The 22,990-nt window shown below is 44.9% G+C and overlaps 1 protein-coding gene and 1 long non-coding RNA gene across 3 annotated transcripts in view; both read left to right on the plus strand.

Annotated features, from left to right (window-relative positions):
- exoc6 (exocyst complex component 6) overlaps window positions 1-22,990 on the plus strand; it is a 157,940-nt gene that overhangs the window by 81,590 nt on the left and 53,360 nt on the right. The window contains exons 13-16 of the mRNA XM_052509014.1: window positions 1,680-1,789; window positions 7,813-7,924; window positions 12,929-13,063; window positions 21,029-21,208. Coding sequence (XP_052364974.1) covers window positions 1,680-1,789; window positions 7,813-7,924; window positions 12,929-13,063; window positions 21,029-21,208 — 537 coding nt within the window. The remainder of the gene's footprint in view (window positions 1-1,679; window positions 1,790-7,812; window positions 7,925-12,928; window positions 13,064-21,028; window positions 21,209-22,990) is intronic.
- LOC127924360 (uncharacterized) lies at window positions 3,680-5,038 on the plus strand. 2 transcript variants are annotated; one of them, XR_008117719.1, is made up of 4 exons: window positions 3,680-3,735; window positions 3,964-4,161; window positions 4,442-4,573; window positions 4,640-5,038. It is a non-coding gene; the product is annotated as an uncharacterized LOC127924360 (long non-coding RNA). The 2 variants fall into 2 exon arrangements; XR_008117718.1 differs by having other exon boundaries at window positions 4,442-5,038.

A 22,990-nucleotide genomic window follows, 5' to 3' on the forward strand; every position in this document is an offset into this window, starting at 1 on the left:
AAATAACCTGGGTTGTAAAGTCAACAGTATATATGCTCCTTATAGAGGTCCAAGGGGTTAAATAACCTGGGTTGTAAAGTCAACAGTATATATGCTCCTTGTAGAGGTCCAAGGGGTTAAATAACCTGGGTTGTAAAGTCAACTGTCTATATGCTCCTTATAGAGGTCCTAGGGGTTAAATAACCTGGGTTGTAAAGTCAACAGTCTATATGCTCCTTATAGAGGTCCTAGGGGTTAAATAACCTGGGTTGTAAAGTCAACAGTCTATATGCTCCTTATAGAGGTCCTAGGGGTTAAATAACCTGGGTTGTAATGTCAACAGTCTATATGCTCCTTATAGAGGTCCAAGGGGTTAAATAACCTGGGTTGTAAAGTCAACAGTCTATATGCTCCTTATAGAGGTCCTAGGGGTTAAATAACCTGGGTTGTAATGTCAACAGTCTATATGCTCCTTATAGAGGTCCAAGGGGTTAAATAACCTGGGTTGTAAAGTCAACAGTCTATGTGCTCCTTATAGAGGTCCTAGGGGTTAAATAACCTGGGTTGTAAAGTCTATATGCTCCTTATAGAGGTCCAAGGGGTTAAATAACCTGGGTTGTAAAGTCAACAGTCTATATGCTCCTTATAGAGGTCCTAGGGGTTAAATAACCTGGGTTGTAAAGTCAACAGTCTATATGCTCCTTATAGAGGTCCTAGGGGTTAAATAACCTGGGTTGTAAAGTCAACAGTCTATATGCTCATTATAGAGGTCCAAGGGGTTAAATAACCTGGGTTGTAAAGTCAACAGTCTATATGCTCCTTATAGAGGTCCTAGGGGTTAAATAACCTGGGTTGTAAAGTCAACAGTCTATATGCTCCTTATAGAGGTCCTAGGGGTTAAATAACCTGGGTTGTAATGTCAACTGTCTATATGCTCCTTATAGAGGTCCAAGGGGTTAAATAACTTGGGTTGTAAAGTCAACAGTCTATATGCTCCTTATAGAGGTCCAAGGGGTTAAATAACCTGGGTTGTAAAGTCAACAGTCTATGTGCTCCTTATAGAGGTCCAAGGGGTTAAATAACCTGGGTTGTAATGTCAACAGTCTATATGCTCCTTATAGAGGTCCAAGGGGTTAAATAACCTGGGTTGTAAAGTCAACTGTCTATATGCTCCTTATAGAGGTCCTAGGGGTTAAATAACCTGGGTTGTAAAGTCAACAGTCTATATGCTCCTTATAGAGGTCCTAGGGGTTAAATAACCTGGGTTGTAAAGTCTATATGCTCCTTATAGAGGTCCTAGGGGTTAAATAACCTGGGTTGTAAAGTCAACTGTCTATATGCTCCTTATAGAGGTCCAAGGGGTTAAATAACCTGGGTTGTAAAGTCAACAGTCTATATGCTCCTTATAGAGGTCCTAGGGGTTAAATAACCTGGGTTGTAATGTCAACTGTCTATATGCTCCTTATAGAGGTCCAAGGGGTTAAATAACCTGGGTTGTAAAGTCAACTGTCTATATGCTCCTTATAGAGGTCCAAGGGGTTAAATAACCTGGGTTGTAAAGTCAACTGTCTATATGCTCCTTATAGAGGTCCTAGGGGTTAAATAACCTGGGTTGTAATGTCAACTGTCTATATGCTCCTTATAGAGGTCCAAGGGGCTTCAGTTAAATAACCTGGGTTGTATTTGTTGTCGCCCAACAGCAAGACTTTCCAAAGAAGCTACCGATGTCTCAGTCTGTGCCTCAGATCTACGTTCAGGTCAAAGAGTTCATCTACGCCAGTCTGAAGTTCTCCGAGTCACTGCATCGCAGGTGAGTCAGTCGGATCATCGGCTGCTTCTCAAATCGCTACCTAGGGTTTTCTGGTCTGTGCACTACTTTTGACCAGAGTCCAGGGTCCCTAGTACAGGTTAATAACTGGGGCTGTTCCATCACTGGCTGAAAAAGTAGTGCACTATGTAGGGAAGTGGTTGCCTCATAGGGACACCGTATAAAGCGGTTGTATTTAATACTGTGGGTCAGTCTTAACGTCTTGTTGTGTGCTATTTGCTTAGTGGGTTTGCAAATGTCAGTGCTGTACAGTTTGTTATTTACACTAGCATGCTAAGGGTCTGTTCCCTCACTGGTTGGTCAACACCTTCTCATCCGACTGTTATCTGGGTCAGATGATGTAATATCTGTAACAGGTGTTGAGTGTCTGACCTTCAGCTGTCAGGGGTTAATAACTGGTCTGGTCCCTCACTAGGGTCCCTAGTACAGGGTTAATAACTGGGAGTCTGTTCCTCTCTAGGGTCCCTAGTACAGGGTTAATAACTGGGAGTCTGTTCCCTCACTAGGGTCCCTGTTCCCTCTCTAGGGTAGTAGGGGTTAATAACTGGGAGTCAGGGAGCAGGGTTAATAACTGGGAGCTGTTCCTCTCTAGGGTCCCTAGTACAGGGGTTAATAACTGGGAGTCAGAGCAGGGTTAATAACTGGGAGTCTGTTCCCTCCTAGGGTCCCTAGTACAGGGGTTAATAACTGGGAGTCAGGGAGTACAGGGTTAATAACTGAGTCTGTTCCCTCTCTAGGGTCCCTAGTACAGGGTTAATAACTGGGAGTCAGATAACTGGGGTCTGTTCCCTCACTAGGGTCCCTAGTACAGGGGTTAATAACTGGGAGTCAGAGTCTGGTTCCCTCTCTAGGGTCCCTAGTACAGGGGTTAATAACTGGGAGTCAGGGAGCAGGGTTAATAACTGGGAGTCTGTTCCCTCTCTAGGGTCCCTAGTAGGGTCCCTAGGGGTTAATAACTGGGAGTCAGTCTGGCTGTCCCTCTCTAGGGTCCCTAGTACAGGGTTAATAACTGGGAGTCTGTCACTAGGGTCCCTAGAGGGTTAATAACTGAGGAGCCTCTGTTCCTCTCTAGGGTCCCTAGTACAGGGTTAATAACTGGGAGTCTGGCTGTTCCCTCCCTAAGGGTCCCTAGTAGAGGGTAATTAATAACTGGGAGTCAATAACTGGTCTGTTCCTCTCTAGGGTCCCTAGTACAGGGGTTAATAAAGTCTGTTCCCTCACTAGGGAGTCAGAGCCTCAGAGCCTGTCTAGCTGTTCCTCTCTAGGGTCCCTAGTACAGGGGTTAATAACTGGGAGTCAGGGAGCAGGGGTTAATAACTGGCTGTTCCTCACTAGGGTCCATAGTACAGGGGTTAATAACTGGGAGTCAGGGTCCCTAGTCTAACTGGGAGTCTGTTCCTCACTAGGGTCCCTAGTCAATAACTGGGAGTCTGGCTGGTCCCTAGTACAGGGTTAATAACTGGGAGTCAGAGCCTGGCTGTTCCCTCACTGGGTCCCTAGTACAGGGGTTAATAACTGGGAGTCTGTTCCTCACTGGGTCCCTTGTACAGGGGTTAATAACTGGGAGTCTGTGTCCCTCACTAGGGTCCCTAGTACAGGGTTAATAACTGGGAGTCCTGTAACCCTCACTAGAGGTCCCTCAGCTGGGTCTCCAGGGGTTAATAACTGGGAGTCAGAGCCTGGCTGGTCCCTCACTAGGGTCCCTAATACAGGGTTTATAACTGGGAGTCAGTGGAGCCTGGCTTGTTGGGCTGGGTCTCCATTGTAACCCGTAATGGACTGTATCTGGTAGAAAGGTATCGTTGGGCAGATCACGGCTGGGTCTCCATTGTAACCCGTAATGGACTGTATCTGGTAGAGAGGCATCGTTGGGCAGATCACGGCTGGGTCTCCATTGTAACCCGTAATGGACTGTATCTGGTAGAGAGGTATCGTTGGGCAGATCACGGCTGGGTCTCCATTGTAACCCGTAACTGGACTGTATCTCCATTGTAAGAGGTATCTGGTAGAGAGGTATCGTTGGGCAGATCACGGTCTCCATTGTAACCCGTAATGGTCTCCATTGTAACCCGTAATGGACTGTATCTGGTAGAGAGGTATCGTTGGGCAGATCACGGCTGGGTCTCCAGTAATAATGGACTGTATCTGGTAGAGAGGTATCGTTGGGCAGATCACGGCTGGGTCTCCATTGTAACCCGTAATGGACTGTATCTGGTAGAGAGGTATCGTTGGGCAGATCACGGCTGGGTCTCCATTGTAACCCGTAATGGACTGTATCTGGTAGAGAGGTATCGTTGGGCAGATCACGGCTGGGTCTCCATTGTAACCCGTAATGGACTGTATCTGGTAGAGAGGTATCGTTGGGCAGATCACGGCCGGGTCTCCATTGTAACCCGTAATGGACTGTATCTGGTAGAGAGGTATCGTTGGGCAGATCACGGCCGGGTCTCCATTGTAACCCGTAATGGACTGTATCTGGTAGAGAGGAGGCATCATTGTAACCCGTTGGGTATCAGATCACGGCTGGGTCTCCATTGTAACCCGTAATGGACTGTATCTGGTAGAGAGGTATCGTTGGGCAGATCACGGCAGGGTCTCCATTGTAACCCGTAATGGACTGTATCTGGTAGAGAGGTATCGTTGGGCAGATCACGGCTGGGTCTCCATTGTAACCCGTAATGGACTGTATCTGGTAGAGAGGTATCGTTGGGCAGATCACGGCTGGGTCTCCATTGTAACCCGTAATGGACTGTATCTGGTAGAGAGGTATCGTTGGGCAGATCACGGCCGGGTCTCCATTGTAACCCGTAATGGACTGTATCTGGTAGAGAGGTATCGTTGGGCAGATCACGGCTGGGTCTCCATTGTAACCCGTAATGGACTGTATCTGGTAGAGAGGTATCGTTGGGCAGATCACGGCTGGGTCTCCATTGTAACCCGTAATGGACTGTAGCCCCTGGCACATGCAGCGGTCATCGAAGCCTGTGTAATATGATTCCACCTTATTCCTATCGTGTCCTTTTTGCATGTTGATTGACTCTGCAGAAAGTCATAGCGGGACTTCTTGTTCCTGTCCTCGGCTATAGCCTCGGTTGTCGGCCATAGCCTCTGTTTTGCGGTATCCATGTCCTACAGCTCAGTGTTTATCCGGGGCTTTTGAATGGGGGAGCAGCGAACCTTCACTGTGGGGGCAACGTTCGCCGATGCAGTCCCTAATGAAGTCAGTGACGGAGGTGGTTAGCTCGTTGATGTTATCTCCGGAGTCTTGGAACATAGAAAAGCAGTCCTGTAGCATAATCTCTGATCCTCATTACTAGAATGGAGGGAGGAGGTGGCCAGTTTCCCCTTTCTTTGCTTTAATCTCGCCAGGACCCCCCCCCCTCTCTCTCTTGCCTCTTTAACCCTGACGTTTACTCTTGGGTAGTCCAAAAAAAATGGATTGGAATTACAGAAAGATGCATCCCTCGTCTTTGGAGAGCGTTTACTCACTTGACCCCTGCCAACCAATCAACACCTCACAATGTACACAGCCTTATCTACCAATCAACACCTCACAATGTACACAGCCTTATCTACACAACCAACACCTCACAATGTACACAGCTCTTATCTGCAGAACCAATGTACACAGCCTTATCTGCAGAACACAACTCACAGCTCTAGGACTCTGCAGAACACAAACGGCTCAAATCAAGCAAGTCAACACCTCACAATGTACACAGCCTTATCTGCAGAACCAACACACAGCTGTAGGACTCTGAACTAACACAAACGGCTCAAATCAACCAAGTCACACTTATCTCAGAACAATGTACACAGCCTTATCTGCAGAACCAACACACAATGTACACAGCTCTTATCTGCAGAACCAACACACAGCTGTAGGACTCTGCTAACACAAACGGCTCAAATCAAGCAAGTCAACACCTCACAATGTACACAGCTCTTATCTGCAGAACCAACACACAGCTGTAGGACTCTGCTAACACAAACGGCTCAAATCAAGCAAGTCGTCTTGACTACTTTCTTGTGTCATTCTCATTGGCACCAAACGTTTAAAGTGTTGAAATGTGACAGAATGCGGTCGTGCCATTAAATATTTGGCATATACATTACTCTTACAGAATTTCCACGTGGGCGAGGATATTGGAAATGTAATCAACACCTATTGTTGTTTTTTAACCAGGACAGAATAATTTATAACGGCCTTTTCCAACAGGGCTTTTGAGGTTTATTGATGTAGTCAGAGGACTGTTATTAGCGTGTTTTAGCCACTTCTATAAAAATGACAGATTATCAGACACTCGACAAGGTCTGATTTCATTATTACTGAAACAGGACCCAGGTGGTAAATATAAAGATCCAGTCCATTAAAACAATTGGAGACCTCTTACACTTCATTGTTGTGATGCAAAAATTCTAGCATGATACATAGAATTAAAAAGGTATTGTTGGATATTATTCATCTGAATCAGACAGTTTTTTTTTACATGGACGATCCATTGGAGATAATATACGACAAGTACTGGAAACAACAGAACACTATGAAACATCTGGGAAACCAGGTCTGGTTTTCAAAGCTTTGAAAAGGCTTTTGGTAAAGTACGACTGGAATTTATATATAAATGCCTGGACTATTTTAATTGAGGAGAATCTCTTATACATAGTAATCTACCTATAGTAAGTGTAAAATATTAAATAATGACCACTTCTCAGAAAGTATTAAACTTTCGAGGAGTAAAACAAGGTTGTCCACTTTCGGCATATCTATTTGTTATGGCCATCAAAATGTTACCTGTTAAATCAGATCCATCAATAACATCAATGGGCTAGAAATCCGGGGTTTCAAAACAAAGGTCATTGTATACAGATTCACGTTTTCTTTTAAAACCACAATGTTGATCCCTCCACAACCTCATAGAGGATCTAGATACTTGTTCTAACCTCTCTGTATTCCAACCAATATTACCTATTAGATCACAAAAAAATACAACCTTTACATTTACCGTGTAGTTCACCAATAAAATGGTCTGACGGTGCAGTAGACATACTTTATTCATTTCCCGAATGAAATTAATACATTTTTGTAGAAAGTTATGAAAAATATATAAGATCTTGCTACCATGGAAAGGAAAATAACTGTCTATTTGTGTAAAAAATCTCCCTGATTAACTCTTTAGTCATATCCAAGTTTACCTATTTGCGTCCTGCCTCTACACCTGATGACTTTTTTTGTAAATTATATGAGCAAAAAAATATTCCATTTTATTTTGAATGGCAAGCCAGATAAAATTAAACAGGCCTATTTATATAATGAATATGAATTCAGAGGGCAGAAATGATTAAATATAAAAGCATTAGACCACTAGACCACCATTAGATCACTGAAGGCTTCAGTTAAACAAAAGCTATACTTTAAATTCGAACAGGTTCTCTAGCAGGTTAAATATCTCTTTCCAAGAATGGCCTTTTCCCCTTTATTCAGATTACAACCTCTCACTTTCGGTTATTTGAAAATGAAATCATCTCAAAAATATCGCTATAAAACACAAAACTTTTAATTTATTTAAATTGTTCACAATTCTTGCAAAAAATAGAATGTTTATATACATATATATATATATATATATATATATAAACATTCTTATATATATATATATATACTGTATATACATATATACTGTATATTGGAAATACAACAATCCCAGCTCTGCAGATTTTGCTCTGAAGAGACAGAATCATTTGATTGTTTGTTGTGGTCCACATACATACTGTCCATATGTAGCTTGTTTTTGTTCGCAGGTTCAGGAATGGCGTGAACTCCGCAAACAGCACTGCTGGGTGATCTGAAAAGTCATAGTCAATCGATCAATAATTATAATACTGTTAATCGAAAACATGTTATCTTTTAATTTACAATCTGTAGAAACTATCGAGAATAGAAAAGTTGATAACTTTTGTGAAACATCACTTGTCTTGTTGTTTTGTTTTGGCTGTGTTTCCAGCTGGACAGAGATCGATGACATGCTCCGTAAATCCACCAACCTGTTGTTGACGAGGACACTGAGTGGCTGTCTACAGAACCTCATCAAGAAACCCCATATCGGACTAACTGAGGTACAGTACATTATTCCCTTCATGACACCTCCTCGTCCAACATCTCATTCCAAACTCATGGCCATTAATATGGAGTTGGTTCCCCCCACCCCACCACCCACTCTACTGAGAAGGCCTCATCAAGAAACCCCATTTAGGACTAACTGAGGTACAGTACATTATTCCCTTCATGACCAAAAGTATGTGGACACCTGCTCGTCCAACATCTCATTCCAAAATCATGGCCATTAATATGGAGTTGGTCCCCCCCTACACCACTCTACTGAGAAGGAACATTGCTGCGGGAACTTGCTTTCATTCCAATTCATCCCAAAGGTGTTCAATGGGGTTGAAGTCAGGACTCTGTGCCGGCCAGTCAAGTTCTTCCACACCGATCTCGACATACCATTTCTCTATGGACCTCGCTTTGTGCACGGGGGGTCTTCCTGCTGAAACAGGAAACTGTTGCCAGAAAGCTGGAAGCACAGAATAATCTAGAATGTCATTGCTTTACCGTTAAGATTTCCCTTCACTGGAACTAAGGGGTTCGAATCATGAAAAAACAGCCCCAGACCATTATTCCTCCTCCACCAAACTTTACAGTTGGCATTATGCATTCAGGTAGGTAGAGTTCTCCTGGCATCCACCAAACCCAGATTCGTCCGTCGGGACTGCCAGATGGTGAAGCGTGATTCATCACGCCAGAGAACGCGTTTCCACTGCTCCAGAGTCGACGCTTGGCATACCACATGGTGATCATAGGCTTGTGTGCGGCTGCTCGGCCATGGAAACCCATTTTCATGAAGCTCCCGACGAAAAGTTCTTGTGCTGACGTTGCTTCCAGAGGCAGTTTGGAACTCAGTAGTGAGTGTTGTAACCGATAATTTTTTTATGCTCTACGCGCTTCAACACTCGACATCCCCGTTCTGTGAGCTTGGTGTTTGTTCCATGTCCACTTCACTATAACAGCACTTACAGTTGACTGGGGCAGTTCTAGCAGGGCAGAAATGGGATGAACTGACTTGTTGGAAAGCTGATATATGACGGTGCCATGTTGAAAGTGGCAGAGCTTTTCAGTAAAGGCCATTCTACTGACAATGTTTGTCTATGGAGATTGCATAGGTGTGCGTGCTCGATTTTATACACGTGTCAGCAATGGGTGTGGCTGAAATTGCCGAATCCACTAATTTAAAGGTTTCCAGGACAGTTTATTTGGTACAGGTCAAATTGTATTAGTCACAAATACGCCGAATACAACCTTACACTGACATTATTATTTACATAGCCCCTAACCAACAATGCAGTTTAAAAAATATGAATAAGAAATAAAAGCAACAAGTAATTAAAGAGCAGCAGTAAAATAACAGTAGCGAGACTATATACAGGGGGGTACCGGTACAGAGTCAGTGTGGAGGCTATATACAGGGGGGTACCGGTACAGGGTCAGTGTGCGGGGGCACCTGTTATTCAAGGTAATTGAGGTAATATGTACACGTAGGTAGAGTTATTGAAGTGACTATACATAGATAATAACAGTGGCATAAATAGTGTGGGGGGAGCGGCAATGCAAATAGTCTTGGGAGCCATTTGATTAGATGTTCAGGAGTCTTATGGCTTGGGGGAAGAATCTGTTTAGAAGCCTCTTGGACCTAGACTTGGCGCTCCCGCACCGCTTGCTGTGCGGTAGCAGAGAGAACAGTTTATGACTTGGGTGGCTGGAGTCTTTGACAATTTTTATGTCCTTCCTCTGACACCGCCTGGTATAGAGGTCCTAGATGGCAGGAAGCTTGGCCACAGTAATGTACTGGGCCGTTCACACTACCCTCTCTAGTGCCTTGCGGTCGGAGGCCGAGCAGTTGCAATACCAGGCAGTGATGCAACCAGTCAGGATGCTCTCAATGGTGCAGCTGTAGAACCTTTTGAGGATCTGAGGACCCATGCCAAATCTTTTTCAGTATCCTGAGGGGGAGTCGGTTTTGTTGTGCCCTCTTCTCGACTGTCTTTGTGTGCTTGGACCATGTTACATTTTTAGTGATGTGGAACTTGATGCTTCACTACAGCCCGTCGATGAGAATGGGGGAGTGCTCGGTCCTCCTTTTCCTGAAGTCCACAATCATCTTCTTTGTCTTGATCGCGTTGAGGGATAGGTTGTTATTCATGCACCACACGGCTCTGACCTCCTCCCTATAGGCTGTCTCGTCGTTGTCGGTGATCAGGCCTTCCACTGTTGTGTCATCGGCAAACTTATGGATGGTGTTGGAGTTGTGCCTGGCCGTGCAATAACGAGTGAACAGGGAGTACAGGAGGGGGCTGAGCACACACCCCTGAGGGGCCCCTGTGTTGAGGATCAGCGTGGCGGATGTGTTGTTACCTACCCTTACCACCTGGGGGCGGCCTATCTAGTACAGGGTTGGACCCACCAGAAAAGCTTGAATTCTTCAGGGCATGGATTTCGGATCGCTGCGTACCGTTGACGCCAGGCAGGATGTGTCTTACCCCTCTCCTCCCCTCTATCCCTGGGACTAATCCTTCCATGACTCAACAGGAACCAGGATTTGTCGCAATGCTTTTCCACTCCTCAGTTGTCCAGTGTTGAAGACGTTTCCATTGGAGTCGCTCCTTCTTGTTTTTAGCTGATAGGTACCCGGTCGTCTGCTGCAATAGCCCAACCGTGAAAAGGACCGATATGTTGGGCTTTCCGAGATCCCGTTCTGCACACCACTTTTATACTGCACCGTTATTTGTCTGTTTGTGGCACGAATTCAAGCTTTTTGATGGGGTTCAAATCCAGGCTCTGGCTGTGCCACTCAAGGACATTCAGAGACTTGTCCCAAATCCACTCCTGTGTTGTCTTGGCTGAGTGCTTTGGAGCAGGTTTTCATCACGGATCTCTCTGTACTTTTCTCCGTTCATCTTTCCCTCGATCCTGACTAGTCTCCCAGTCCCTGAAAAACATCCACACGGCATACTGCTGCCACCACCATGCTTCACCGTAGGTATGGTGCCAGGTCTCCTCTAGACTTGGCATCAGACCATATAATCTTTTACTGAGGAGTAGCTTTCGTCTGGCCCTCTACCACCCAGGAATGGTTAAGAAGAAAATGCTGGACTGCTCTGGAGTGGCCAGAGAAGAGTCCAGATCTGAATCTCATCCAAAACGTATGGTGAGATCTGACAACAGCAGTTGGTGGAGGGCTGGAAACATTGAGGGCACCACCTGAAACATTGAGAAGTAGAGCAGTTGGTGGAGGGCACCACCTGAAACAATGAGAATTAGAGCAGTTGGTGGAGGGCACCACCTGAAACATTGAGAATTAGAGAAGTTAGTGGAGGGCACCACCTGAAACAATGAGAATTATAGAGCAGTTGGTGGAGGGCACCACCTGAAACATTGAGAATTAGAGCAGTTGGTGGAGGGCACCACCTGAAACAATGAGAATTAGAGCAGTTGGTGGAGGGCACCACCTGAAACATTGAGAATTAGAGCAGTTGGTGGAGGGCACCACCTGAAACATTGAGAAGTAGAGCAGTTGGTGGAGGGCACCACCTGAAACAATGAGAATTAGAGCAGTTGGTGGAGGGCACCACCTGAAACATTGAGAATTAGAGCAGTTGGTGGAGGGCACCACCTGAAACAATGAGAATTAGAGCAGTTGGTGGAGGGCACCACCTGAAACAATGAGAATTAGAGCAGTTGGTGGAGGGCACCACCTGAAACAATGAGAATTAGAGCAGTTGGTGGAGGGCACCGCCTGAAACATTGAGAATTAGAGCAGTTGGTGGAGGGCACCACCTGAAACATTGAGAATTAGAGCAGTTGGTGGAGGGCACCACCTGAAACATTGAGAATTAGAGCAGTTGGTGGAGGGCACCACCTGAAACATTGAGAATTAGAGCAGTTGGTGGAGGGCACCACCTGAAACAATGAGAATTAGAGCAGTTGGTGGAGGGCACCACCTGAAACATTGAGAATTAGAGCAGTTGGTGGAGGGCACCACCTGAAACAATGAGAATTAGAGCAGTTGGTGGAGGGCACCACCTCAAACAATGAGAATTAGAGCAGTTGGTGGAGGGCACCACCTCAAACAATGAGAATTAGAGCAGTTGATGGAGGGCACCACCTCAAACAATGAGAATTAGAGCAGTTGGTGGAGGGCACCACCTGAAACATTGAGAATTAGAGCAGTTGGTGGAGGGCATCACCTGAAACATTGAGAATTAGAGCAGTTGGTGGAGGGCACCACCTGAAACAATGAGAATTAGAGCAGTGGGTGGAGGGCACCACCTGAAACAATGAGAATTATAGAGCAGTTGGTGGAGGGCACCACCTGAAACAATGAGAATTAGAGCAGTTGGTGGAGGGCACCACCAGAAACATTGACAATTAGAGCAGTGGGTGGAGGGCATCACCTGAAACATTGAGAATTAGAGCAGTTGGTGGAGGGCACCACCTGAAACATTGAGAATTAGAGCAGTTGGTGGAGGGCACCACCTGAAACAATGAGAATTAGAGCAGTTGGTGGAGGGCACCACCTCAAACAATGAGAATTAGAGCAGTTGGTGGAGGGCACCGCCTGAAACATTGAGAATTAGAGCAGTTGGTGGAGGGCACCACCTGAAACAATGAGAATTAGAGCAGTTGGTGGAGGGCACCGCCTGAAACATTGAGAATTAGAGAAGTTAGTGGAGGGCACCACCTGAAACATTGAGAATTAGAGCAGTTTGTTGCTGAGGGACGAATGGTCGGTAGAAAGGTGCAGCTCATTGATGGCTAAAGGAAGCTTGTTGTCAGTTTTCTTGGCCTAAGGCCACCAAGTACTAGCTCAGGGATGCTAATAGTTATAAACCTGAGTTTACTAAAAAACAAAATACAAAAAACTGGTTCTGCAAAGTGTGGTGACCAAAATATTTTGTTTTCTATTTTATCTTATTTGAAAAGGAATAATTTAAGAAAAGTGTAAGGTTGTTGATATATTTTCCAGTTGACCCACTTGGTCCCATTTTACGTCTCTCTTTGTGTTACAGTTGGTCCAGATCATCATTAACACAACCCACCTGGAGCAGGCCTGTAAATACCTGGAGGACTTCATCACCAACATCACCAACGTCTCACCTGAGACCGTGCACACCACGCGGCTCTACGGACTTTCCACCTTTAAGGTACTGTAGGAAATCTGAATTCTCCACCAGTGTTTCTACTTCACCAACTTGATATAACTATTAAACCAACCAGAAATGTGAAGGTATATTCATTAGTCTCTTCTCTTGTGTTGCCGCTGGAATAAGGGAATTGTCATAAACTTTGAAGGTATATTCATTAGTCTCTTCTCTAGTGTTGCTGCTGGAATAAGGGAATTGTCATAAACTTTGAAGGTATATTCATTAGTCTCTTCTCTTGTGTTGCTGCTGGAATAAGGGAATTGTCATAAACTTTGAAGATATATTCATTAGTCTCTTCTCTTGTGTTGCCGCTGGAATAAGGGAATTGTCATAAACTTTGAAGGTATATTCATTAGTCTCTTCTCTTGTGTTGCTGCTGGAATAAGGGAATTGTCATAAACTTTGAAGGTATATTCATTAGTCTCTTCTCTTGTGTTGCCGCTGGAATAAGGGAATTGTCATAAACTTTGAAGGTATATTCATTAGTCTCTTCTCTAGTGTTGCTGCTGGAATAAGGGAATTGTCATAAACTTTGAAGGTATATTCATTAGTCTCTTCTCTTGTGTTGCTGCTGGAATAAGGGAATTGTCATAAACTTTGCAGAGCTTCCAGTACTTCAGCGTAGTTCATCAACGTGTACTGACGTAGTCTTACCTGGTGTTCAGCTCATTCTGTCAGTAGTAACCTCCGTAGTCTTACCTGGCGTTCAGCTCATTCTGTCTGTAGTAACCTCTGTAGTCTTACCTGGTGTTCAGCTCATACTGTCTGTAGTAACCTCTGTAGTCTTACCTGGCGTTCAGCTCATTCTGTCAGTAGTAACCTCCGTAGTCTTACCTGGTGTTCAGCTCATTCTGTCTGTAGTAACCTCTGTAGTCTTACCTGGTGTTCAGCTCATTCTGTCTGTAGTAACCTCTGTATTCTTACCTGGTGTTCAGCTCATTCTGTCAGTAGTAACCTCCGTAGTCTTACCTGGTGTTCAGCTCATTCTGTCAGTAGTAACCTCTGTAGTCTTACCTGGTGTTCAGCTCATTCTGTCAGTAGTAACCTCCGTAGTCTTACCTGGTGTTCAGCTCATTCTGTCAGTAGTAACCTCTGTAGTCTTACCTGGCGTTCAGCTCATTCTGTCTGTAGTAACCTCCGTGGTCTTACCTGGTGTTCAGCTCATTCTGTCTGTAGTAACCTCCATAGTAACCTCTGTAGTCTTACCTGGCGTTCAGCTCATTCTGTCTGTAGTAACCTCTGTAGTCTTACCTGGCGTTCAGCTCATTCTGTCTGTAGTAACCTCCGTAGTCTTACCTGCTCATTCTGTCTGTAGTAACCTCTGTAGTCTTACCTGGCGTTCAGCTCATTCTGTCTGTAGTAACCTCTGTAGTCTTACCTGGTGTTCAGCTCATTCTGTCTGTAGTAACCTCTGTAGTCTTACCTGGCATTCAGCTCATTCTGTCAGTAGTAACCTCTGTAGTCTTACCTGGTGTTCAGCTCATTCTGTCAAGTAACCTCTGTAGTCTTACCTGGTGTTCAGCTCATTCTGTCTGTAGTAACCTCTGTAGTACTGACGTAGTCTTACCTGGTGTTCAGCTCATTCTGTCTGTAGTAACCTCTGTAGTCTTACCTGGCGTTCAGCTCATTCTGTCAGTAGTAACCTCTGTAGTCTTACCTGGCGTTCAGCTCATTCTGTCAGTAGTAACCTCTGTAGTCTTACCTGGCGTTCAGCTCATTCTGTCTGTAGTAACCTCTGTAGTCTTACCTGGCGTTCAGCTCATTCTGTCTGTAGTAACCTCTGTAGTCTTACCTGGTGTTCAGCTCATTCTGTCAGTAGTAACCTCTGTAGTCTTACCTGGCGTTCAGCTCATTCTGTCTGTAGTAACCTCTGTAGTCTTAGCGTTCAGCTCATTCTGTCTGTAGTAACCTCTGTTGTCTTGTCTGTAGTAACCTCTGTAGTCTTACCTGGTGTTCAGCTCATTCTGTCAGTAGTAACCTCTGTAGTCTTACCTGGTGTTCAGCTCATTCTGTCAGTAGTAACCTCTGTAGTCTTACCTGGTGTTCAGCTCATTCTGTCTGTAGTAACCTCCGTAGTCTTACCTGGTGTTCAGCTCATTCTGTCAGTAGTAACCTCTGTAGTCTTACCTGGTGTTCAGCTCATTCTGTCAGTAGTAACCTCTGTAGTCTTACCTGGTGTTCAGCTCATTCTGTCAGTAGTAACCTCTGAGTCTTACCTGGTGTTCAGCTCATTCTGTCTGTAGTAACCTCCGTAGTCTTACCTGGTGTTCAGCTCATTCTGTCAGTAGTAACCTCTGTAGTCTTACCTGGCGTTCAGCTCATTCTGTCTGTAGTAACCTCCATAGTAACCTCTGTAGTCTTACCTGGTGTTCAGCTCATTCTGTCTGTAGTAACCTCTGTTGTCTTGTCTGTAGTAACCTCTGTAGTCTTACCTGGTGTTCAGCTCATTCTGTCAGTAGTAACCTCTGTAGTCTTACCTGGTGTTCAGCTCATTCTGTCAGTAGTAACCTCTGTAGTCTTACCTGGTGTTCAGCTCATTCTGTCTGTAGTAACCTCTGTAGTCTCACCTGGTGTTCAGCTCATTCTGTCTGTAGTAACCTCTGTAGTCTTACCTGGTGTTCAGCTCATTCTGTCTGTAGTAACCTCTGTAGTAACCTCCGTAGTCTTACCTGGCGTTCAGCTCATTCTGTCAGTAGTAACCTCTGTAGTCTTACCTGGTGTTCAGCTCATTCTGTCAGTAGTAACCTCTGTAGTCTTACCTGGCGTTCAGCTCATTCTGTCTGTAGTAACCTCTGTAGTCTTACCTGGCGTTCAGCTCATTCTGTCTGTAGTAACCTCTGTAGTCTTACCTGGCGTTCAGCTCATTCTGTCTGTAGTAACCTCTGTAGTCTTACCTGGTGTTCAGCTCATTCTGTCTGTAGTAACCTCTGTAGTCTTACCTGGTGTTCAGCTCATTCTGTCAGTAGTAACCTCTGTAGTCTTACCTGGTGTTCAGCTCATTCTGTCTGTAGTAACCTCTGTAGTCTTACCTGGTGTTCAGCTCATTCTGTCAGTAGTAACCTCTGTAGTCTTACCTGGCGTTCAGCTCATTCTGTCTGTAGTAACCTCCATAGTAACCTCTGTAGTCTTACCTGGTGTTCAGCTCATTCTGTCTGTAGTAACCTCTGTAGTCTTACCTGGTGTTCAGCTCATTCTGTCAGTAGTAACCTCTGAGTCTTACCTGGTGTTCAGCTCATTCTGTCAGTAGTAACCTCTGTAGTCTTACCTGGTGTTCAGCTCATTCTGTCAGTAGTAACCTCTGTAGTCTTACCTGGTGTTCAGCTCATTCTGTCTGTAGTAACCTCCGTAGTCTTACCTGGCGTTCAGCTCATTCTGTCTGTAGTAACCTCTGTAGTCTTACCTGGCGTTCAGCTCATTCTGTCAGTAGTAACCTCCGTAGTCTTACCTGGTGTTCAGCTCATTCTGTCAGTAGTAACCTCTGTAGTCTTACCTGGCGTTCAGCTCATTCTGTCAGTAGTAACCTCCGTAGTCTTACCTGGTGTTCAGCTCATTCTGTCTGTAGTAACCTCTGTAGTCTTACCTGGCGTTCAGCTCATTCTGTCTGTAGTAACCTCTGTAGTCTTACCTGGTGTTCAGCTCATTCTGTCTGTAGTAACCTCTGTAGTCTTACCTGGCGTTCAGCTTATTCTGTCTGTAGTAACCTCTGTAGTCTTACCTGGCATTCAGCTCATTCTGTCTGTAGTAACCTCTGTAGTCTTACCTGGCGTTCAGCTCATTCTGTCTGTAGTAACCTCTGTAGTCTTACCTGGCGTTCAGCTCATTCTGTCTGTAGTAACCTCTGTAGTCTTACCTGGTGTTCAGCTCATTCTGTCTGTAGGTAACTGACGTAGTCTTACCTGGCATTCAGCTCATTCTGTCTGTAGTAACCTCTGTAGTCTTACCTGGCGTTCAGCTCATTCTGTCTGTAGTAACCTCTGTAGTCTTACCTGGTGTTCAGCTCATTCTGTCTGTAGTAACCTCTGTAGTCTTACCTGGCGTTCAGCTCATTCTGTCAGTAGCAACCTCTGTAGTCTTACCTGTTCAGCTCATTCTGTCAGTAGTAACCTCTGTAGTCTTACCTGGTGTTCAGCTCATTCTGTCTGTAGTAACCTCCGTAGTACTGAGGTCTTACCTGGCATTCAGCTCATTCTGTCTGTAGTAACCTCTGAGACCTGGCGTTCAGCTCATTCTGTCTGTAGTAACCTCTGTAGTCTTACCTGGTGTTCAGCTCATTCTGTCTGTAGTAACCTCTGTAGTCTTACCTGGCGTTCAGCTCATTCTGTCAGTAGCAACCTCTGTAGTCTTACCTGGCGTTCAGCTCATTCTGTCTGTAGTAACCTCTGTAGTCTTACCTGGTGTTCAGCTCATTCTGTCTGTAGTAACCTCCGTAGTACTGACGTTCAGCTCATTCTGTCTGTAGTAACCTCCGTAGTACTGACGTAGTCTTACCTGGTGTTCAGCTCATTCTGTCAGTAGTAACCTCTGTAGTCTTACCTGGTGTTCAGCTCATTCTGTCTGTAGTAACATCCGTAGTCTTACCTGGTGTTCAGCTCATTCTGTCTGTAGTAACCTCTGTAGTCTTACCTGGCGTTCAGCTCATTCTGTCAGTAGTAACCTCTGTAGTCTTACCTGGCGTTCAGCTCATTCTGTCAGTAGTAACCTCTGTAGTCTTACCTGGCGTTCAGCTCATTCTGTCTGTAGTAACCTCTGTAGTCTTACCTGGTGTTCAGCTCATTCTGTCTGTAGTAACCTCTGTAGTACTGACGTAGTCTTACCTGGTGTTCAGCTCATTCTGTCAGTAGTAACCTCTGTAGTCTTACCTGGCGTTCAGCTCATTCTGTCAGTAGTAACCTCTGTAGTCTTACCTGGCGTTCAGCTCATTCTGTCAGTAGTAACCTCTGTAGTCTTACCTGGTGTTCAGCTCATTCTGTCTGTAGTAACCTCTGTAGTCTTACCTGGCGTTCAGCTCATTCTGTCTGTAGTAACCTCTGTAGTCTTACCTGGTGTTCAGCTCATTCTGTCTGTAGTAACCTCTGTAGTCTTACCTGGCGTTCAGCTCATTCTGTCTGTAGTAACCTCTGTAGTCTTACCTGGCGTTCAGCTCATTCTGTCTGTAGTAACCTCTGTTGTCTTGTCTGTAGTAACCTCTGTAGTCTTACCTGGTGTTCAGCTCATTCTGTCAGTAGTAACCTCTGTAGTCTTACCTGGTGTTCAGCTCATTCTGTCAGTAGTAACCTCTGTAGTCTTACCTGGCGTTCAGCTCATTCTGTCTGTAGTAACCTCCGTAGTCTTACCTGGTGTTCAGCTCATTCTGTCTGTAGTAACCTCTGTAGTCTTACCTGGCGTTCAGCTCATTCTGTCTGTAGTAACCTCTGTAGTCTTACCTGGTGTTCAGCTCATTCTGTCTGTAGTAACCTCCGTAGTACTGACGTTCAGCTCATTCTGTCTGTAGTAACCTCCGTAGTACTGACGTAGTCTTACCTGGTGTTCAGCTCATTCTGTCAGTAGTAACCTCTGTAGTCTTACCTGGCGTTCAGCTCATTCTGTCTGTAGTAACCTCCGTAGTCTTACCTGGTGTTCAGCTCATTCTGTCTGTAGTAACCTCTGTAGTCTTACCTGGCGTTCAGCTCATTCTGTCTGTAGTAACCTCTGTAGTCTTACCTGGCGTTCAGCTCATTCTGTCTGTAGTAACCTCTGTAGTCTTACCTGGTGTTCAGCTCATTCTGTCTGTAGTAACCTCTGTAGTCTTACCTGGTGTTCAGCTCATTCTGTCTGTAGTAACCTCTGTAGTCTTACCTGGTGTTCAGCTCATTCTGTCAGTAGTAACCTCTGTAGTCTTACCTGGCGTTCAGCTCATTCTGTCTGTAGTAACCTCCGTAGTCTTACCTGGCGTTCAGCTCATTCTGTCTGTAGTAACCTCTGTAGTCTTACCTGGTGTTCAGCTCATTCTGTCTGTAGTAACCTCTGTAGTCTTACCTGGTGTTCAGCTCATTCTGTCAGTAGTAACCTCTGTAGTCTTACCTGGTGTTCAGCTCATTCTGTCAGTAGTAACCTCTGTAGTCTTACCTCAGCTCATTCTGTCAGTAGTAACCTCTGTAGTCTTACCTGGTGTTCAGCTCATTCTGTCTGTAGTAACCTCTGTAGTCTTACCTGGTGTTCAGCTCATTCTGTCAGTAGTAACCTCTGTAGTCTTACCTGGTGTTCAGCTCATTCTGTCTGTAGTAACCTCTGTAGTCTTACCTGGTGTTCAGCTCATTCTGTCAGTAGTAACCTCTGTAGTCTTACCTGGTGTTCAGCTCATTCTGTCAGTAGTAACCTCTGTAGTCTTACCTGTGTTCAGCTCATTCTGTCTGTAGTAACCTCTGTAGTCTTACCTGGTGTTCAGCTCATTCTGTCTGTAGTAACCTCTGTAGTCTTACCTGGCGTTCAGCTCATTCTGTCAGTAGTAACCTCCGTAGTCTTACCTGGTGTTCAGCTCATTCTGTCAGTAGTAACCTCTGTAGTCTTACCTGGCGTTCAGCTCATTCTGTCAGTAGTAACCTCCGTAGTACTGACCTGGCGTTCAGCTCATTCTGTCAGTAGTAACCTCTGTAGTCTTACCTGGCGTTCAGCTCATTCTGTCTGTAGTAACCTCCGTAGTCTTACCTGGTGTTCAGCTCATTCTGTCTGTAGTAACCTCTGTAGTCTTACCTGGCGTTCAGCTCATTCTGTCAGTAGTAACCTCCGTAGTCTTACCTGGCATTCAGCTCATTCTGTCTGTAGTAACCTCTGTAGTCTTACCTGGCGTTCAGCTCATTCTGTCTGTAGTAACCTCTGTAGTCTTACCTGGTGTTCAGCTCATTCTGTCAGTAGTAACCTCTGTAGTCTTACCTGGCGTTCAGCTCATTCTGTCTGTAGTAACCTCTGTAGTCTTACCTGGCGTTCAGCTCATTCTGTCAGTAGTAACCTCTGTAGTCTTACCTGGTGTTCAGCTCATTCTGTCAGTAGTAACCTCCGTAGTCTTACCTGGCGTTCAGCTCATTCTGTCAGTAGTAACCTCTGTAGTCTTACCTGACGTTCAGCTCATTCTGTCAGTAGTAACCTCTGTAGTCTTACCTGGTGTTCAGCTCATTCTGTCTGTAGTAACCTCTGTAGTCTTACCTGGCGTTCAGCTCATTCTGTCAGTAGTAACCTCTGTAGTACTGACGTTCAGCTCATTCTGTCAGTAGTAACCTCTGTAGTCTTACCTGGCGTTCAGCTCATTCTGTCAGTAGTAACCTCTGTAGTCTTACCTGGTGTTCAGCTCATTCTGTCAGTAGTAACCTCCGTAGTCTTACCTGGCGTTCAGCTCATTCTGTCTGTAGTAACCTCTGTAGTCTTACCTGGCGTTCAGCTCATTCTGTCTGTAGTAACCTCTGTAGTCTTACCTGGTGTTCAGCTCATTCTGTCTGTAGTAACCTCTGTAGTCTTACCTGGTGTTCAGCTCATTCTGTCTGTAGTAACCTCTGTAGTCTTACCTGGTGTTCAGCTCATTCTGTCTGTAGTAACCTCTGTAGTCTTACCTGGTGTTCAGCTCATTCTGTCTGTAGTAACCTCTGTAGTCTTACCTGGTGTTCAGCTCATTCTGTCAGTAGTAACCTCTGTAGTCTTACCTGGCGTTCAGCTCATTCTGTCTGTAGTAACCTCCGTAGTCTTACCTGGTGTTCAGCTCATTCTGTCAGTAGTAACCTCTGTAGTCTTACCTGGTGTTCAGCTCATTCTGTCTGTAGTAACCTCTGTAGTCTTACCTGGTGTTCAGCTCATTCTGTCTGTAGTAACCTCTGTAGTCTTACCTGGCGTTCAGCTCATTCTGTCTGTAGTAACCTCTGTAGTCTTACCTGGTGTTCAGCTCATTCTGTCTGTAGTAACCTCAGTACTGTGTCGGTGTTCCCTGCCTGGTGTATCCAGGATGCACGCCATGCAGCGGAAGGAGAGATCTACACCAAACTGAACCAGAAGATAGATGAGTTTATCCAGCTGGCAGACTATGATTGGGGCATGCCGGAGTCGGACGGCCAGGCCAGTGGATACCTCATGGACCTCATCAACTTCCTCCGCAGCACCTTCCAGGTCTTCACACACCTGCCGGTGAGTTAGCCACTCCCCCCCCGCAGGCAGGGGAACTCTGGGAGATGGAGTGTTGTTGTTGTGAGTTATTGTGGTAGTGTGTGTGTTGAAGTGTTGTTCTTGTATCAGTGTTCTGTCACGGTGGTGACTTGTATCTACTGTGCTTCTCATTGGGTGGAGTGAGTTAGCCACTCCCCCCCCGCAGGCAGGGGAACTCTGGGAGATGGAGTGTTGTTGTTGTGAGTTATTGTGGTAGTGTGTGTGTTGAAGTGTTGTTCTTGTATCAGTGTTCTGTCACGGTGGTGACTTGTATCTACTGTGCTTCTCATTGGGTTGAGTGACGCTGTTGATGATACCCACTGTGGCATGGATGCAGTCCTGTACTGCAGTAATGTGTCTATGTGTTGGAGCTATGTACTGCAGTAATGTGTCTATGTGTTGGAGTTATGTACTGCAGTAATGTGTCTATGTGTTGGAGTTATGTACTGCAGTAATGTGTCTATGTGTTGGAGTTATGTACTGCAGTAGTGTGTCTATGTGTTGGAGTTATGTACTGCAGTAGTGTGTCTATGTGTTGGAGTTATGTACTGCAGTAGTGTGTCTATGTGTTGGAGTTATGTACTGCAGTAGTGTGTCTATGTGTTGGAGTTATGTACTGCAGTAGTGTGTCTATGTGTTGGAGTTATGTACTGCAGTAATGTGTCTATGTGTTGGAGTTATGTACTGCAGTAATGTGTCTGTGTTGGAGTTATGTACTGCAGTAATGTGTATATACTATTGGAGTTATGTACTGCAGTAATGTGTATATACTATTGGAGTTATGTACTGCAGTAATGTGTATATACTTGTGTATATACTATTGGAGTTATGTACTGCAGTAATGTGTATATACTATTGGAGTTATGTACTGCAGTAATGTGTATATACTATTGGAGTTATGTACTGCAGTAATGTGTATCAGTGTTGGAGTTATGTACTGCAGTAATGTGTATATCAGTGTTGGAGTTATGTACTGCAGTAATGTGTATTCAGTGTTGGAGTTGTGTATTCAGTGTTGGAGTTGTGTACTGCAGTACTGTGTATTCAGTGTTGGAGTTGTGTACTGCTGTACTGTGTAGTCAGTGTTGGAGTTGTGTACTGCAGTAATGTGTATTCAGTGTTGGAGTTGTGTATTCAGTGTTGGAGTTGTGTACTGCAGTAATGTGTATTCAGTGTTGGAGTTGTGTATTCAGTGTTGAAGTTGTGTACTGCAGTAATGTGTATTCAGTGTTGGAGTTGTGTACTGCAGTACTGTGTATTCAGTGTTGGAGTTATGTACTGCAGTAATGTGTATTCAGTGTTGGAGTTGTGTACTGCAGTAATGTGTCTATGTGTTGGAGTTGTGTACTGCAGTACTGTGTATTCAGTGTTGGAGTTATGTACTGCAGTAATGTGTCTATGTGTTGGAGTTGTGTACTGCAGTAATGTGTCTATGTGTTGGAGTTATGTACTGCAGTAATGTGTATTCAGTGTTGGAGTTGTGTACTGCAGTAATGTGTCTGTGTTGGAGTTGTGTACTGCAGTACTGTGTATTCAGTGTTGGAGTTGTGTACTGCAGTAATGTGTATTCAGTGTTGGAGTTGTGTACTGCAGTAATGTGTATTCAGTGTTGGAGTTATGTACTGCAGTAATGTGTCTATGTGTTGGAGTTGTGTACTGCAGTACTGTGTATTCAGTGTTGGAGTTATGTACTGCAGTAATGTGTATTCAGTGTTGGAGTTGTGTACTGCAGTACTGTGTATTCAGTGTTGGAGTTGTGTACTG

Source organism: Oncorhynchus keta, unplaced genomic scaffold (assembly GCF_023373465.1).
Source record: "Oncorhynchus keta strain PuntledgeMale-10-30-2019 unplaced genomic scaffold, Oket_V2 Un_contig_3979_pilon_pilon, whole genome shotgun sequence".
Taxonomy (NCBI): Eukaryota; Metazoa; Chordata; class Actinopteri; order Salmoniformes; family Salmonidae; genus Oncorhynchus; species Oncorhynchus keta.